Source organism: Acipenser ruthenus, chromosome 16 (genome assembly GCF_902713425.1).
Source record: "Acipenser ruthenus chromosome 16, fAciRut3.2 maternal haplotype, whole genome shotgun sequence".
NCBI lineage: Eukaryota > Metazoa > Chordata > Actinopteri > Acipenseriformes > Acipenseridae > Acipenser > Acipenser ruthenus.
In genome coordinates, this window is record NC_081204.1 from 1,288,427 (window position 1) to 1,303,789 (window position 15,363).

At 50.3% G+C, this 15,363-nt stretch overlaps 1 protein-coding gene across 1 annotated transcript; it reads left to right on the top strand.

Moving 5' to 3' along the window:
- The first annotated feature begins 34 nt into the window (after nucleotides 1-34).
- On the top strand, nucleotides 35-15,051 carry LOC117963512 (tubulin tyrosine ligase 3-like). The gene is made up of 17 exons (XM_058989595.1): nucleotides 35-168; nucleotides 2,134-2,252; nucleotides 3,254-3,365; nucleotides 4,282-4,377; nucleotides 4,620-4,790; nucleotides 7,335-7,406; nucleotides 7,966-8,238; nucleotides 8,561-8,735; nucleotides 8,863-8,924; nucleotides 9,017-9,145; nucleotides 9,410-9,524; nucleotides 9,676-9,813; nucleotides 10,324-10,516; nucleotides 11,041-11,189; nucleotides 11,495-11,738; nucleotides 12,127-12,562; nucleotides 12,827-15,051. Exons 1-17 carry the CDS (start codon nucleotides 73-75, stop codon nucleotides 13,727-13,729), a joined length of 3,483 nt encoding a protein of 1,160 aa, XP_058845578.1. The 5' UTR covers nucleotides 35-72; the 3' UTR covers nucleotides 13,730-15,051.
- Nucleotides 15,052-15,363: the final 312 nt, after the last annotated feature.

Sequence of the window (15,363 nt, forward strand, 5' to 3'; positions counted from 1 at the left end):
GTTAGTATTCTTACTTTAAGAAGATTTAAAGTGGGTAAAAAAATTAAATTGTCGTTTTTTTAAAACTGGACAATGCATGTCAATACCCTACTCCCCCCCTTTATGTGTGCACGTTGGTACGCCCCAAGCTGCGGACGGGTCCGCGGAAGAGCCGCGGCGCGCCTGCGAGTGAGTGTGTACTTCCGCCTTTTATTTTCTGCTTGGAGGAGTCAGAAACATGGTAAAGAAACGAGTCCTTAATATTTCATTGAATTAATTGAATTTACTCTTCTGAATTGCTGCCGTGACGGTGGATACGGGCTGTTCTAGGGCAGGGGGGACGGGGCGATGCATTCGTGTTCATTCAGAAATACGTTATACATTTAGAGGCGATCCCCGCCCAGTATACCGCTGCTGGCTTCCTCTATTCTTCAGACTGGTCATACTGGACGGGCAGGCAGACTCGCTAAAAGGAGCGTATTTTGTACTCTTAAAAATAAGGGTTTTATATTAATTTTGAAAAAAAGGGTGCTAATATTAATTATGATGCTTCCTCCAGTGCAGTCGAATCGAGGTTTGAACAAGGGCGTCATGGCATGCAGGTGATAGTATCTTTGTAAATCAGGTTCGCGTCTAGCATTTCCTCTGTCAGAATGATCTTGGCAAAAACGCTCAAATTAATTTTTTTTTTTTTAAAAAAAGCGTTGTCGCTTTCCGTATATGAGAGATGTACAGGTAGTAACTGGTGCGCAGGCCCTGCAGTGCAGTACTGTGTAAATCAGGGACGTGTTTTTGTGTTTTTGCATTGCTAGAGTTATTAGTGTTACTAGTATGCAAGTTATGCAGTAAACTGCCAGCTCGTTTTCAGTACCGCTGTTGCCTTGCTTTGGTGATGAATGTCGTCTTGCTTGCTTGTGTGTGTGTGTGTGTGTGTGTGTGTGTGTGAGGTGCAGGAGTTGTTTGTAATGGAATGTTGTGGTAGTTTTTGAAGTTTCTGCAGATCAGCGCCTTTCTTCACCAGTATGCTTAGAAGTGCAACACTTTTCCGTTGTTGTTTTAGTCAGCAGTGTTTCAGTGACACTGGTACAGTTCAGCAATTAGATGGAAGTCACTTTTTCTTTGATCCAGGTCTATGAATGCAAAACCAAAGACAACCATTAGCATGTTGAGGCTAGCAGAGTGGAGCGCCGCTTGAGTTTGCTCAGTTTTTAAAGAAGTCTCTACAAGCCCGTTCTGTCCGAGGGGTAATTCTGTGTTTGCAGCTTCCATACACTAGGGGATGAGGTCATTTTGCTTCAGTCTGTCTGCCAGCATGTTTTACTGCTACTCTGGTCATGTGTGTTGCAATGTACACCTAATCCAGCAAGCTGCTGAAATAGAAACAGACAGTGCTTCAGTCGTGGTGTGTATTGAACCTGGCCTGTTTAAAGGTTTGTCTGCCTTGTGACTGTACTGTGCTTCTAACTTAGACTACACTGTCCCTGGAGGTCTTTTCAAACCCATCAAAGCATACATGGGATGCTTCAAAAGGGCTACGTGCTGTAGGCTCAGATCACACTGTTTGCCTCTTTATAGTGAAACATGCATGCAGCATGCATGTGTTCAGTGTGCTGCATCGCAGGGCTGTCAGTAGTGAAACATGCTTGCAGCATGCATGTGTTCAGTGTGCTGCATCGCAGGGCTGTCAGTAGTGAAACATGCTTGCAGCATGCATGTGTTCTGTGTGCTGCATAGCAGGGCTGTCAGTAGCCTGCGGAGTTGCTGACTGATTTACAGGGTTGCTGGTCTGCTTGTTTGTTTTAAGGATGACTGAAATGAGCCTCACTTCCCCTTTTCACTTGTCCTGGGAATCAGGCAGTGCAGGCACTTGGTTTCAGTGTTACTGCGGGAGCACAGTCTCACAGTCACTGAATTACAAGCACACAGATGATGGAACAGGTGTAATGCGAGAACTTGCTGCACACATCTGCCAGCCTAAAATCTGAAAGGAGAAGGGTCTGCAATAGGAAGCTTGTCTAAACCTGAATTCCGTGTGCGCCACAAAGCTCCGACTCTCTATCTATCCACCCCCTCCCTTCCTCTCCTCAGAATGCCACTCTATTCCGACCCCCCTCTGACATTCTCTCACTCTCTCTCCTTCACTTCTCTCCTCAGACGGCTACACTCCGCCCGTATCTCAATGCAGTGCGCTCCACTCTGCAGGCAGCACTGTGCCTGGAGAACTTTTCCTCTCAGGTGGTGGAGCGGCACAACAAGCCCGAGGTGGAGGTCAGGTAAGCAGGGGGGCTGGGCTGGGTTTACTGGGTGTCTAGGGAGCTGGGGAGGGCAACTACTCTACCACAGTGCGTGGCTGATTTCACAGACCCTGATTAGCACTAACCTTGGATTAACTAATGAAAACTTTACTCAGCGTAACTTTCTAGTTGGTAGAGTAGTCCAGGATTAGTGCTCTTCGGGGTCCGGGAAATCAGCCAGTTGCATGAACCCCCTTTCCCATGGGTTCAAGGGTGTGTTAGTCCGGGTTCCTCAGTGAAGGGGTAGCCTGGGGTCCTTGGGGGAGAAAGGGGTAGCCTGGGGTCCTCGGGGAAGAGGTAGCCTGGGGTCCTCGGGGAAGGGGTAGCCTGGGGTCCTCGGGGAAGGGGTAGCCTGGGGTCCTCGGGGAAGGGGTAGCCTGGGGTCCTTGGGGGAGAAAGGGGTAGCCTGGGGTCCTCGGGGAAGAGGTAGCCTGGGGTCCTCGGGGAAGAGGTAGCCTGGGGTCCTCGGGGAAGGGGTAGCCTGGGGTCCTCGGGGAAGGGGTATTCCGGGGCTTGTGCTAATCAGGGTCTGTTTTAAAGCAGCCAGCCTCTGATATTCGTTGCTGTCACTCCACTCATGTTAATGTTACTAAACCCCCAAACTGCAGAACTTGAGAGTGTGTAAAATGAACGCCTTGAAAGACATTCCTTTGCAGTACATGGGTCTAGTTTTTTTGAAAAAGCTGTTATCTCCTTTCAAAAAAATTATAGCCTCAGCTAACTTTCGTCAACTTGTATTTGTTGTGTGTAACTAACAGTCTTAACTCTACCACCCAGACAGAGCAAAGTGATTATTATTAATAATAGTACTGAACACAGCCACGTTCCCTCATTGCGTACACACTGACTGCAAAGGGGCTGGAGCAGCATGCGAGGTCACCTGGTTAAAATGAACCCATGGGCTCTTTCCTGTTCTGTGCTGTGCTTCGGTGCAGTGGCTGACTCACCCTCTCTCCTTCTCTCTCCCCCTCTCTCTCCAGGAGCAGCAAGGAGCTGCTGCTGCAGCCGGTGATTATCAGCAGGAATGAGAAGGAGAAGGTGCTGATTGAGGGCTCCATCAACTCTGTGAGAGTCAGCATCGCGGTCAAGCAGGTGAGCTTGTGTACCTGGGTGTACCCGAGTAGGCTGGGAGGTATTGGCACTGTCCCTTTCAAAGAAACTGGTTGCTGCTCATTGACAGATCCATTTTGTACCTTCATAAGTACAGCTGTGTGCTCTGCTGCTCACTCAGCTGTGTGCCTGTGTGTGCTGCTGCTCCCTCAGCTGTGTGCCTGTGTGCTGCTGCTCACTCAGCTGTGTGCCTGTGTGTGCTGCTGCTCACTCAGCTGTGTGCCTGGGTGCTCTGCTGCTCACTCAGCTGTGTGCCTGGGTGCTGTGCTGCTCACTCAGCTGTGTGCCTGGGTGCTCTGCTGCTCACTCAGCTGTGTGCCTGTGTGTGCTGCTGCTCACTCAGCTGTGTGCCTGTGTGCTCTGCTGCTCACTCAGCTGTGTGCCTGTGTGTGCTGCTGCTCCCTCAGCTGTGTGCCTGTGTGCTGCTGCTCACTCAGCTGTGTGCCTGTGTGTGCTGCTGCTCACTCAGCTGTGTGCCTGTGTGTGCTGCTGCTCACTCAGCTGTGTGCCTGGGTGCTGTGCTGCTCACTCAGCTGTGTGCCTGGGTGCTCTGCTGCTCACTCAGCTGTGTGCCTGTGTGTGCTGCTGCTCACTCAGCTGTGTGCCTGTGTGCTGCTGCTCACTCAGCTGTGTGCCTGTGCTCTGCTGCTCACTCAGCTGTGTGCCTGGGTGCTGTGCTGCTCACTCAGCTGTGTGCCTGGGTGCTCTGCTGCTCACTCAGCTGTGTGCCTGTGTGTGCTGCTGCTCCCTCAGCTGTGTGCCTGTGTGTGCTGCTGCTCACTCAGCTGTGTGCCTGTGTGCTGCTGCTCACTCAGCTGTGTGCCTGAGTGCTCTGCTGCTCACTCAGCTGTGTGCCTGGGTGCTCTGCTGCTCACTCAGCTGTGTGTTGTCTCCGCAGGCTGACGAGATCGAGAAGATCCTGTGCCACAAGTTCATGCGCTTCATGATGATGAGAGCGGAGAACTTCTTCATCCTGAGGAGGAAAGCAGTGGAGGTGAGAGAAGAGAGAGAGCCCTCCACAGCTCCATCCCTCCATCCCTCTGTCTGTCTGCAACAGGGTGCCATGCACTGGTTATAAAATCTCTCCAGGATAAGTCAGCTTCCACTTCCCCCTCACTGTCTCTCCACTGCTCTTCCCCTCTCTGTTATTGACCGCTCCCCTCACTCTTTCTCTCCATGTCTGTTCACCACTCTGTTATTGACTGCTCCCCTCACTCTGTCTCTCTCTGCTCACAGGGATATGATATCAGCTTTCTCATCACCAACTTCCACACGGAGCAGATGTACAAGCACAAGCTGGTTGACTTCGTCATCCACTTCATGGAGGAGATTGACAAGGAGATCAGCGAGATGAAGCTGTCGGTCAACGCCAGGGCCAGAATCGTGGCCGAGGAGTTCCTCAAGAACGTGAGTCCCTCCAGCACCTGGTCTACTCTAGAACCAGAGCCCAGAACGAGAGAACACCTGGTCTACTCTACAGCAAACGCACACATAGTACACCACTCCTACCCTAGAACCAGGATACCGTGCTCACTCTAGAACCAAGACACAGAACCTAGGGCTGCTCTAGAATCCGGGTGCATTCTGTGAATTCTGCAATTAAATTAATTTGAATTGAATTTCTCCCTTTTTTGTTTTTCAGTTCTGAAGAGGCTCGCCTCAGTCCTCATCCTGATCACATGACCAGGGTTTCAACATGGCTTCTCCTTAGAAGGCAGGGCCAGGGGAGTGAAAACCCAGTCAAAAAAGAGAACCACAGAAGAGTGGCCAATTCATTCCGGGGGGCCTGGCACTTGATTGGCTGGCTGATCCAGGCTCATGAATATTAATGTATTCATCTATTATAATATGTGTATTTTTTTTTCATTTTCTGCAAATTAAACAGAAGTAAAAGCAGGGCCGGTCCTCTCAATCTGCATATTCATGAAGACTGGAGAGCTAGCTGAGTGAGACTCGTGCTCCAGTAAATTATCAGCAGCTGCTTCTCTCTTTTATACACATGACTTCATGTTTTTGTCTTTTTGTTTTTTTTTAAATTGCAACAAACTTGAAAACTACTCGCTGGTTTTTTTAACCAGGTAGGAGGAAAAAAAAGTATGCTTCTATTTTGACAAACAATATACTGTAAAAAATAAAACCCATGCCGCGCTTGTCTGTGTTGAAGTGTGTTGTTATTAGCAGCAGCAGCAGCAGCCTGCAGTAGTTTTGGTTGAGTTCAGGACGTGGTCTGGAGACAGAGAGAGAAGCACAGAGAGTTGTTTCTTTGGGGATTGGAGATCACTGCTGTTGTGGATTTTTTTTTTTTGTTTTGTTTGTTTGTAGTGCATTTTGTATCAGCAGTGTTTTCAAGGGCAGTCCTAAAACCACTTCCCTGTGCTGTAAAAATGCTCAGGCTAGAGATTGATCAAATCTAAATCTACCGTTTAGTAACATTTTAGACAATTGTTCTGTACATGTCTTTAACCTGGGACACACGCACACACAACTTTCAAACTTAAACCGCATCAGTCTATCTAGTTATGTTTTTTACCACGCTATCGGAAGAAGGCGGAAGCAGAAAGTTTTCAGTTTATCAATTACTTTTGCATTGTGTGTGTGTGTGTGTATATATATATATATATAAATTACACGTTTAAAGACATTGATGAGAATTTCTCCTTAAATGTGGTTTGTTTTTTGGCAATGAAAGTCACTGTGGTTATGTGACAAAACGAGCCATGCATTAATCGTGTTTCCAAGAAGACTGGAATACTGCGTGCCTGTGTCCAGCGCCTTCACCTCTCCTCCTCGCCTCGCATCAGCATTAATCCACAGGCAGCGCTGGCGCTGTGCTGGTCATCGCGGCAGGAAGTGAACTGCACCACCCGATTTACAAACTGCCACATCTCTGCAGTGATCCCACGCTCGACACTTCCTCTCCATGCTAGTTCAGCCTTGATTACTCAGACAGACTGCTGACTGCTGTTTCACAAGACATGTTCTTTAGTGTTTAAGAGACAGGACTGCCTTTGTGCCAGAGCTGGGGGTGAAATGTGAAAGACGGCTGTTTTCTTTTTTCATAATGATAGTACTGACGTTTATAACATCCATTAAACGCTGCATCAGTGCATCATTTAGAAATACTAAAATAAGCATTATTTCATTTGATAACAAGCGTTTTAACTCGAAGTGCTTCTGTTTGCATCTTTGGGTGTCTGTTTGTAAGTCATTGCAGTCATGGAAGACTCAACGATCTGGAATTAATAGGGTTTCTTTTACAAGCGAATTTCTAGCCAAAGCTCGCATCAAGCTGCACTGTCTGCAGCCTCGGGCACACAAGCACGAGCCCGCAATTTGAACCCCAACAATATCTGCGCGTCGCCGGGAGACGGTTTCTATGGAGACCGTAAACATAATGGAGAGCCCTGGCGCAGGCGTGCTAGGTGCATACTGTTATTTCATGCGGCGGAGACGACAGCATGAACACAGGTGAGCTGTGCACTTGAGAGCCGCTGAATACTCACAGGTAAATTAAAGGGTTGATAGTGTGTTATTAATAAGAAGCTTCTGTTCATAACTAATCGATTAAGAGGAGTAATGTTTTAGACTTGTCGTGTTGTGTTAGTTATAATATGTCTATCAAATAGAGTACTGCTGTGCCGTGGACTAACCCGTGCAGTGTTGTCTTGCTTATAATAATAATAATAATAATAATAATAATAATAATAATAATAATAATAATACAGATACAACAACATTGATAATAATAACCATTTTTATTTTAACATTCCATATATATGTACTGTTTAATGTTAGTTATTTCATATCGTTTACGGCTACCTGAAAGGCAAGTTTATGCATATAGAAAAACGTATATGTAGAAAATCTACCCTTTTTTTCAGATGCATCATGTTCATGTAAGAAAAGGGAAAGAGCGCGTTTGTAGGAAAATAAGGTTTCTTTGTTTGACAGAACATCCCGGTGATTTACAGCAATGGATCAGATGGGAAGATTGTGAAACGATTCGTCCTCGTCGCTGTATCAGTAAGACAGGTCTAGTGACGAGTTCTGAGGAGCGGGGGAAACTCCGCATGGAGATTGCAGAACTGGTTTTGCAAAACATAATATGCATATAGTAACTGGAGCTGATACGCACTGTAATAATCACGTTGCTGTGAGTGTGTGTGTGTGTGTGTGTGAGTGTGTGTGGTGTACTGTGTAGTTTGCAAAGTGCAGTATAGCACAGTGCGTGCATTGTACAGCACATGGAGACAAAATAATAACAATGCATGATTACTGCAATACATCGTGTAGACCACAGCAAAGTAAAAATATATTGAACACATACATGAACACTCCTAGTACTGCTATACAATGGGGGTCCCTGTACTCCCTGTGTTCATCTCTCAGGGGCGAGACGGGCTTGGCTGCCTGCTTTTCATAAAGCGCTCCTGCAGCGGGACACGTTAGTGACGTCCCGGCTGGTAAAAGGCACGGACAGGGTGCTGGAATAGCTTGGATCACAGCAGGGAACATGCTTGTTCAATTACTCTTCCATGAGTGTGGTAACAGATTCATTCACATTCATTCCTGTGTGTGACAGATGGAGGGCGCCCCAGAGGCAGGAGGAGGGAGACGGAGCGAGGAGGAGGAGGAGGAGGAGGAGGAGGGGGAGGGGGGGGGTGCAGACACTGAAGGGAATGGTGACGCTGTGACACACTCTAGTGCCCAGAGAGAGCAGCTGAGCCGAGGGGGAATGAACCAGCGCAAGAAAGCAGGGAGGAAATCCGAGGGCACTGACTGCAATGGGAAACCCCGCAGGAAGAACCCGGAGCGACTCAAGAACGCCAAGCTGCTGGCAGAGCGAGCCATCAAGGTGAGGAGCCGACTGCACTCTCCCTCTCCCTCTCCCTCTCTCGCACGCTGTCTCTCACTCTCTCCCCCTCTCTCCCTCTAGAACAGGAAGCTCTTCTCTGTCCAGGGTCCCTCTCCCTCTCCCTCTCTCGCACGCTGTCTCTCACTCTCTCCCTCTCTCCCTCTAGAACAGGAAGCTCTTCTCTGTCCAGGGTCCCTCTCCCTCTCCCTCTCTCGCACACTGTCTCTCACTCTCTCCCTCTAGAACAGGAAGCTCTTCTCTGTCCAGGGTCCCTCTCCCTCTCCCTCTCTCGCACGCTGTCTCTCACTCTCTCTCCCTCTAGAACAGGAAGCTCTTCTCTGTCCAGGGTCCCTATCCTGTGGTGCGGGCTGCCCTGCGAGCACGCGGTTGGTTGGAGAAGAAATTTCCCAAGGTGCAGCACCTGGGGTCACAGCGGGGTCGCGGAGGGGACGAGGAGACGGAGGAGGACGACGGTGATGACAGTGGCGATGACGACGGTAACCACGGAAACCCTAGGCAACCGGGAAACACCCCCAAACACACACACAGTGAACCCCAACATCTCATAGGAACAGGCTGTTCTAAGTTTAACAAGTTCAAAGTAGTCTCTCTCTGTCTCTCTAGAGGATGGCTGTGAGGAGGAGAGTGAGAAGGAGGGTGACTCTGATGACAGCTATGATCTGATGGTAAGTTCAGTTCACTGCAGTAATATACAGCAGGCATGCAGTGCACATGTCTGTGTGTGTTCATTTACCTGTGGCCCCGCCCCGTCTCCTAGTCTCGTCTGGTTCGCAATGAGACCCCCTATTTCTATTGGACGACGCGGCGCGACGCCATTGACTGCCGGCTGCTGCGCAAGGATCAGATGACCAATCACTACGCACGGGCCGGGTCCTTCACCACCAAGGTCAGGGGTCAGCGGGGGTGTCCTCTCTGGCTTCATTTTTGGATTTTTGTTTTGTTTTATGTACATTTGGTTTTAATAGAATTATTTAAATATCATGAGTAAAAGGACTCCAGTACTTCCAACCCCACCTGCTGGATTCAGTCTCTCCCTCTCATTTATGACTCTCAGCCTTCCCCTCTCTCGCTGTTCCCTTCCCTCCGCCTCTCTGTCTCCCCGACGCTCCTCTATGTCTTTCCCCACTCTCCTCTCTGTCTCCCCCTGCAGGTGGGGCTGTGTGTGAACCTACGGAACTTGGTGTGGTTCGACGAAGCCAATCCCGACACGTTCTTCCCGCGCTGCTACAGACTGGGGGCCCAGGATGAGAAGCAGGCCTTCACTGGTGGGGCTGCTGCAGGACTTCTTATTATCGTTCCTATTCTGATAGTGTTCCTGTTAGCGTTTGCAGTGTGACGGCCTCAGCACCAGCTGTCACTGAACACACCCCTCTTCACCCACTCCAGTCTTATCATGCTGTGTTTAACTTTCCCTAGAGGATTTCAGGCTCACAGCCTGCAGCAGTCTGCTCAAGTGGGTGTTGGAGACCAGCAAGGGGCCTCCGGGGCCACAAGAGGGTGCCAGCGGGGGACCGGGGGACAAGAAGGAGGCATCGGGGGACTCCCCAAACCAGGGTACTGTACCGACAGCCCTCAATCCTAACTGCTTGCAGGAGGCAGCATGTGTCTCAGTTCTATATATCAGCAATAATCTAACATTGAATAATCTTCAGAGCTGTTGTTAGGAGGTGCAAAGAGACAGTCCCCGAGTGTCAAGCAGCAGTACAGGAATGGTTGGGGGGGGGGGGGGGATGCTGTTGCATTGTTTTCGGGGGGGTTCTCATGGCATGCATGGTATACAGAAAGGGGGAACCATTCTGATCCTTGGGGTTTTACTTGTACCCTGAATTACTTTATTGAATCAGCCTCCTTCCATGCTCTTAATCAGGTCCTGTAATTATTTAATGAGAACTATAAACCCTAGAGGTCTTCGTTGTTTAATTGAACCGCGTGAATCTCCAGCCAGGCCCTGAAGCAAATAACTACTTCATTAACCCTGGCGTAGGTTGGCCCTCCAGGGGTTTGCCTCAGTCTCAGTGCTGTGGTCTCTTGAGCCCCTTTCCTGTGTCTCTCCCACCCTTCCAGTGCAGAAGAACGCGTGCAAGCTGCGGGCGAGATCGGAGGTCCCTGCGGAGCTCATAGTGACCGCACTGCAGGCGTGTCAGGAGTACCTGGACAGCCTGGAACACAATGACATCGACATCTCCATGGAAACGCCCCCCGCCATCAGCGAGCAGCAGTGGGAGGAGTTCCTGCACAGCTACTACCAGGTCATCCAGTGAGTCCCAGCAGCACAGCCAGGACTAGGACTGGTCACGCGCGCCACCACTCAAACCTTATGAGGCAGAGCTGCGGCTCTGAGCTCAATCCATAACGTTATTTTAATATACCTTTCCTTCAATTCATTTCCTGTGTTGAGTTTCTAAAGCCCAGGTTAGCTCTCCTTCAACAGGGGACTGGTGAGACAGCGTTGTGTGTTGAGTTTCTAAAGCCCAGGTTAGCTCTCCTTCAACAGGGGACTGGTGAGACAGCGTTGTGTGTTGAGTTTCTAAAGCCCAGGTTAGCTCTCCTTCAACAGGGGACTGGTGAGACAGCGTTGTGTGTTGAGTTTCTAAAGCCCAGGTTAGCTCTCCTTCAACAGGGGACTGGTGAGACAGCGTTGTGTGTTGAGTTTCTAAAGCCCAGGTTAGCTCTCCTTCAACAGGGGACTGGTGAGACAGCGTTGTGTGTTGAGTTTCTAAAGCCCAGGTTAGCTCTCCTTCAAGCCCAGTCTGCTACCGAACCTCTCTGTGTGCTTCACAGCGACGGAGCCAGCGTGAAGAACTTTGACCTCTACACTGACCACTGCGAGCATGTCCTGGGCAAACTGCGGGAGGTCAACCCACAGCTGGACATCGACGGAGTCCACAACATCTGGATCGTGAAGCCTGGAGCCAAGTCCCGCGGCAGAGGTGTGTGTGTAGGGGGGGCTGCATGTTTTCATCCCGAACTCCAGTTGTGTCGCAGTTTGAGACACTGCAGGTTTTTCCTGTACATGTTATTTCTTTTTAACAATTGCTTTGCTTTCCAGTGCACATAAGACAGCCTTCGAGGACAGCGTGCAGCTGTAGAGATTGCTCTAGAATCAGATTGCAACACAACTATAAAAAAGACAACTTGTAAAAACAAAAGCATGAATCATTTGGAGCCGAGGAACCCTCTGATTTGGGGGTGTCTTGCTGTTCCAGCCCTGCCTCGTTGACTCTGTCTTTCGCAGGCATCGTGTGCATGGACCGGCTGGAGGACATCTTGAAGCTGGTGGACAGCGACCCCACCATGATCAAGGACAGCAAGTGGGTGGTGCAGAAGTACCTGGAGCGCCCCCTGCTTGTCTACGGCACCAAGTTCGACGTGCGGCAGTGGTTCCTCGTCACGGACTGGAACCCGCTCACCATCTACTTCTACAAGGAGTGCTACCTGCGCTTCTGCACCCAGCCATTCTCACTGGACAACCTGGACAGGTGAGCGCTCTCTGTGTTACACTGGAGTCTGAAACTTACCTGGACAGGTGAGCGCTCTCTGTATTACACTGGAGTCTGAAACTTACCTGGCAGGTGGGCTCTCTCAGTATTACACTGGTCTGAAACTTACCTGGACAGGTGAGCGCTCTCTGTGTTACACTGGAGTCTGAAACTTACCTGGCAGGTGAGCGCTCTCTGTGTTACACTGGAGTCTGAAACTTACCTGGCAGGTGAGCGCTCTCTGTATTACACTGGAGTCTGAAACTTACCTGGCAGGTGAGCTCTCTCAGTATTACACTGGAGTCTGAAACTTACCTGGCAGGTGAGCTCTCTCAGTGTTACACTGGATGCTTGACCGCGTTCCCTCTCCCTCCCTGTGTGCCGGCAGCTCCGTGCACCTGTGCAACAACTCCATCCAGAAGCACTACGAGCGATCCCAAAGCCGGAACCCGCGCGTTCCCCATGACAACATGTGGTCTTCGTCGGACTTCCGGGCGTTCCTGCGCAGCCGGGGGCAGGAGTCCCTGTGGGAGGCCAGGACAGTGCCGGGGATGAAGCAGGCAGTGATCCATGCCCTGCAGACCACGCAGGACCTGGTGGAGTCGCGACGAAGCAGCTTCGAGCTGTACGGGGCTGACTTCATGATGGGGCCCGACCTGCGGGCCTGGCTCATCGAGATCAACGCCAGCCCCACCATGGCCCCCTCCACCCCCGTCACCGCCCGGCTCTGCGGGGCCGTGCAGGAGGACACGCTCAAGGTGGTGATCGACAGGAGGGCCGACCGCTACTGCGACATCGGGGGCTTCGAGCTCATCTACAAACAGGTGGGTTGAGAGAGGGAGGGACAGGTGAACTCACCTGCACACACTGGGAGCTTCAAGCTCATCTCCAAACAGGTGAGGCACAGGTGAGGCACAGGTGAACTACTGTGAATCACTTAAACAGTAGGAAAGCTGTAACATCATTATGACTGTATACTATATATAGTTTACTAGATGTAAACTTTACATACATTGAGTAGCCCCGAACGTTTGTTTCTTTGAGCTGTACCCAACAGTAACAGGGTCCACTCCCCTGTCTCCCCACAGGTACCAGTGGAGGTACCCCAATACGTGGGGATGAACCTGCTGGTTGAGGGCACCCCAATAAGGAGACCGCGCCCCCCTATGCACAGGAACAGCACCTCATTCACCGTGCCTCTGCCGCGGCAGGACCAATCAGGTCGCAAAGAACCCCCCAAAACAGCACAGCCACCCCCCGCAAAACCACAGGACCCCACGTGGCTGACCCCCACCCCTGCCCGCGGATCCAAGCCCATCCGTAGGACGCGCCTCTCCGTGACTGGCAAAGAAAACAACCCCAAAGGACCGCCCAGGGCTGAGGAGCCCACCCCACCCAAACACCTTCACATCATAGCCACAGCCCCTAAGAGAACCCTGAAGGACCCGCAGACCCCCAAGCCCCTCCTTCACATCACATCCACAGCCCCTAAGAGCTCCCTGACAGCCCCGCAGACCCCCAAGCCCCTTCACATCACACCCACGGCCCCTAAGAGCTCCCTGACGGACCCACAGACTCCCAAGCCCCTTCACATCACATCCACGGCCCCTAAGAGCTCCCTGACAGCCCCGCAGACCCCCAAGCCCCCCACGGGTTCCGGAGCAGCCCGGCAGATCGGGCTGAAGTTCACCAGCTTCGACACTCTGGAGTTCAAGACAGTGAAGCAGCCTCGCATCGTAGCCTCTGTGGATTGTGGCTCGTGGCAGAGCCCCCGCTGCCGGCCCACCCGCCAGCACTTCATGCAGACCAGAGTCTGTCTGCCCTCCCTCCGGCCCGCCGCCCCCTCCCTGGAGATCATCAGCCTGCAGCATTCCCTGAACCCGGCGCCCAGCCCGCGCTACCACAGAGCCGGGCCTCGCCCTCACAGGTGGCCCTACAACCTGGAGCTTGCAGCCCTCATGAAGCAGCTGGCTGCGGGGGGCCGACAGTAAAACTACACGGAAAAGAAAAGCTCTACGGGTTTAAATGTAAAAACACCGGGAGAAGGGTTTTTGTTTTTGTTTATTGTTTTAACTAAATTATCAATGGTGAATCAAAATCAAAATGGATCGACATGTTTTATTTCACAATTTTTTGAATGATTGAAATGATCCGTAATCATGTTTGCACTCGTCCAGTAAAGAGGTAGATTTAGTATCAGCTGAACAGCGAAGAGAATAGCAGGTTGTTTTCATTGCAATATTTTCATTGTTATCCAGTTGTTGTATGAAGTGGTTTTATTGTTTTATATTCATTTATTATCTTCATCACCGCACTGGAATGCAGTAAACCCAGGATTTCATTCACTTGATCTGGAACATTAAACTTTGACATTATCCATGTGTGACCGGGCAGAGGCTGGGTGTGAACTGGCACCCTGCACACTGCCAGCGGGCATCGGATCCACTGTGCAAAAGAGCCGGGCTCGCCTGCAGTCGTGGTTTTAGAGCTTTTAACCTTAATGAATGAGTCATTTAGCAGGCACTTTTACCCACAGAGACTAGGGCGGTGAACGATGCATCAACAACTGCTGCTGCAGGACCGAGACGGGACAGAATCTGTAACAGCAGGACAGCACACAACACCGCCTGGTGTGCATAACTGTTACACACTCCGCATTTAATATTTCTTACTGAACCCTTGAAGGCTTGAGTGGATTCCAGGAGCAAAGGGCTGTTAAAATAAACATGTGATATTGTACTCTGTGTATCGATGTGCTTGAAGAGTCCAGTGTAGGGTATGTACATTTTCCACTGCAGGGACTTAAAGGTATCTGTGGTTATCATGGTAAAATAGTCTTCTTTGTACAGGGTTATTCTAACACGAATTTGAATCGCCCAGGTGAAATGAACAGCTACCTCTGGACCGGTTCTGAAAGGGTCTTCCCAGTTGAAGGTAATGGCTAATTACTGTTCTGACTGCAGCTTATGTGACTGACATTATTCAACTAGAAGAAGGGGTTGCACTAATCGTGAGGTTTCTGTATCGTGAATAACCAATGAATGTAAACCAATGTAATCATGTATGGACTCTAATCATCTGTTAAGAATAGTCTTTCCTTAATCAATAAACCGTGGAATTGGAATAATTCTGAAAGTAGAATTGTCTGATTCATTATAAATAAATAGTTACCACACCCTACAGGGTTAATACGGGTATCTGCCCTTTGAACTCAAACGCTCCTCACGCTCGTTCAAGCTGTGAGCCGGTTCAGTCAGGAGCTGCTCTGAAGCTGTAAGCCGGTTCAGTCAGGAGCTGCTCTGAAGCTGTGATCTGGTTCAGTCAGGAGCTGCTCTGAAGCTGTGAGCCGGTTCAGTCAGGAGCTGCTCTGAAGCTGTGAGCCGGTTCAGTTAGGAGCTGCTCTGAAGCTGTGAGCCGGTTCAGTTAGGAGCTGCTCTGAAGCTGTGATCTGGTTCAGTCAGGAGCTGCTCTGAAGCTGTGATCTGGTTCAGTCAGGAGCTGCTCTGAAGCTGTGATCTGGTTCAGTCAGGAGCGGCTCTGAAGCTGTGATCTGGTTCAGTCAGGAGCTGCTCTGAAGCTGTGATCTGGTTCAGTCAGGAGCTGCTCTGAAGCTGTGATCTGGTTC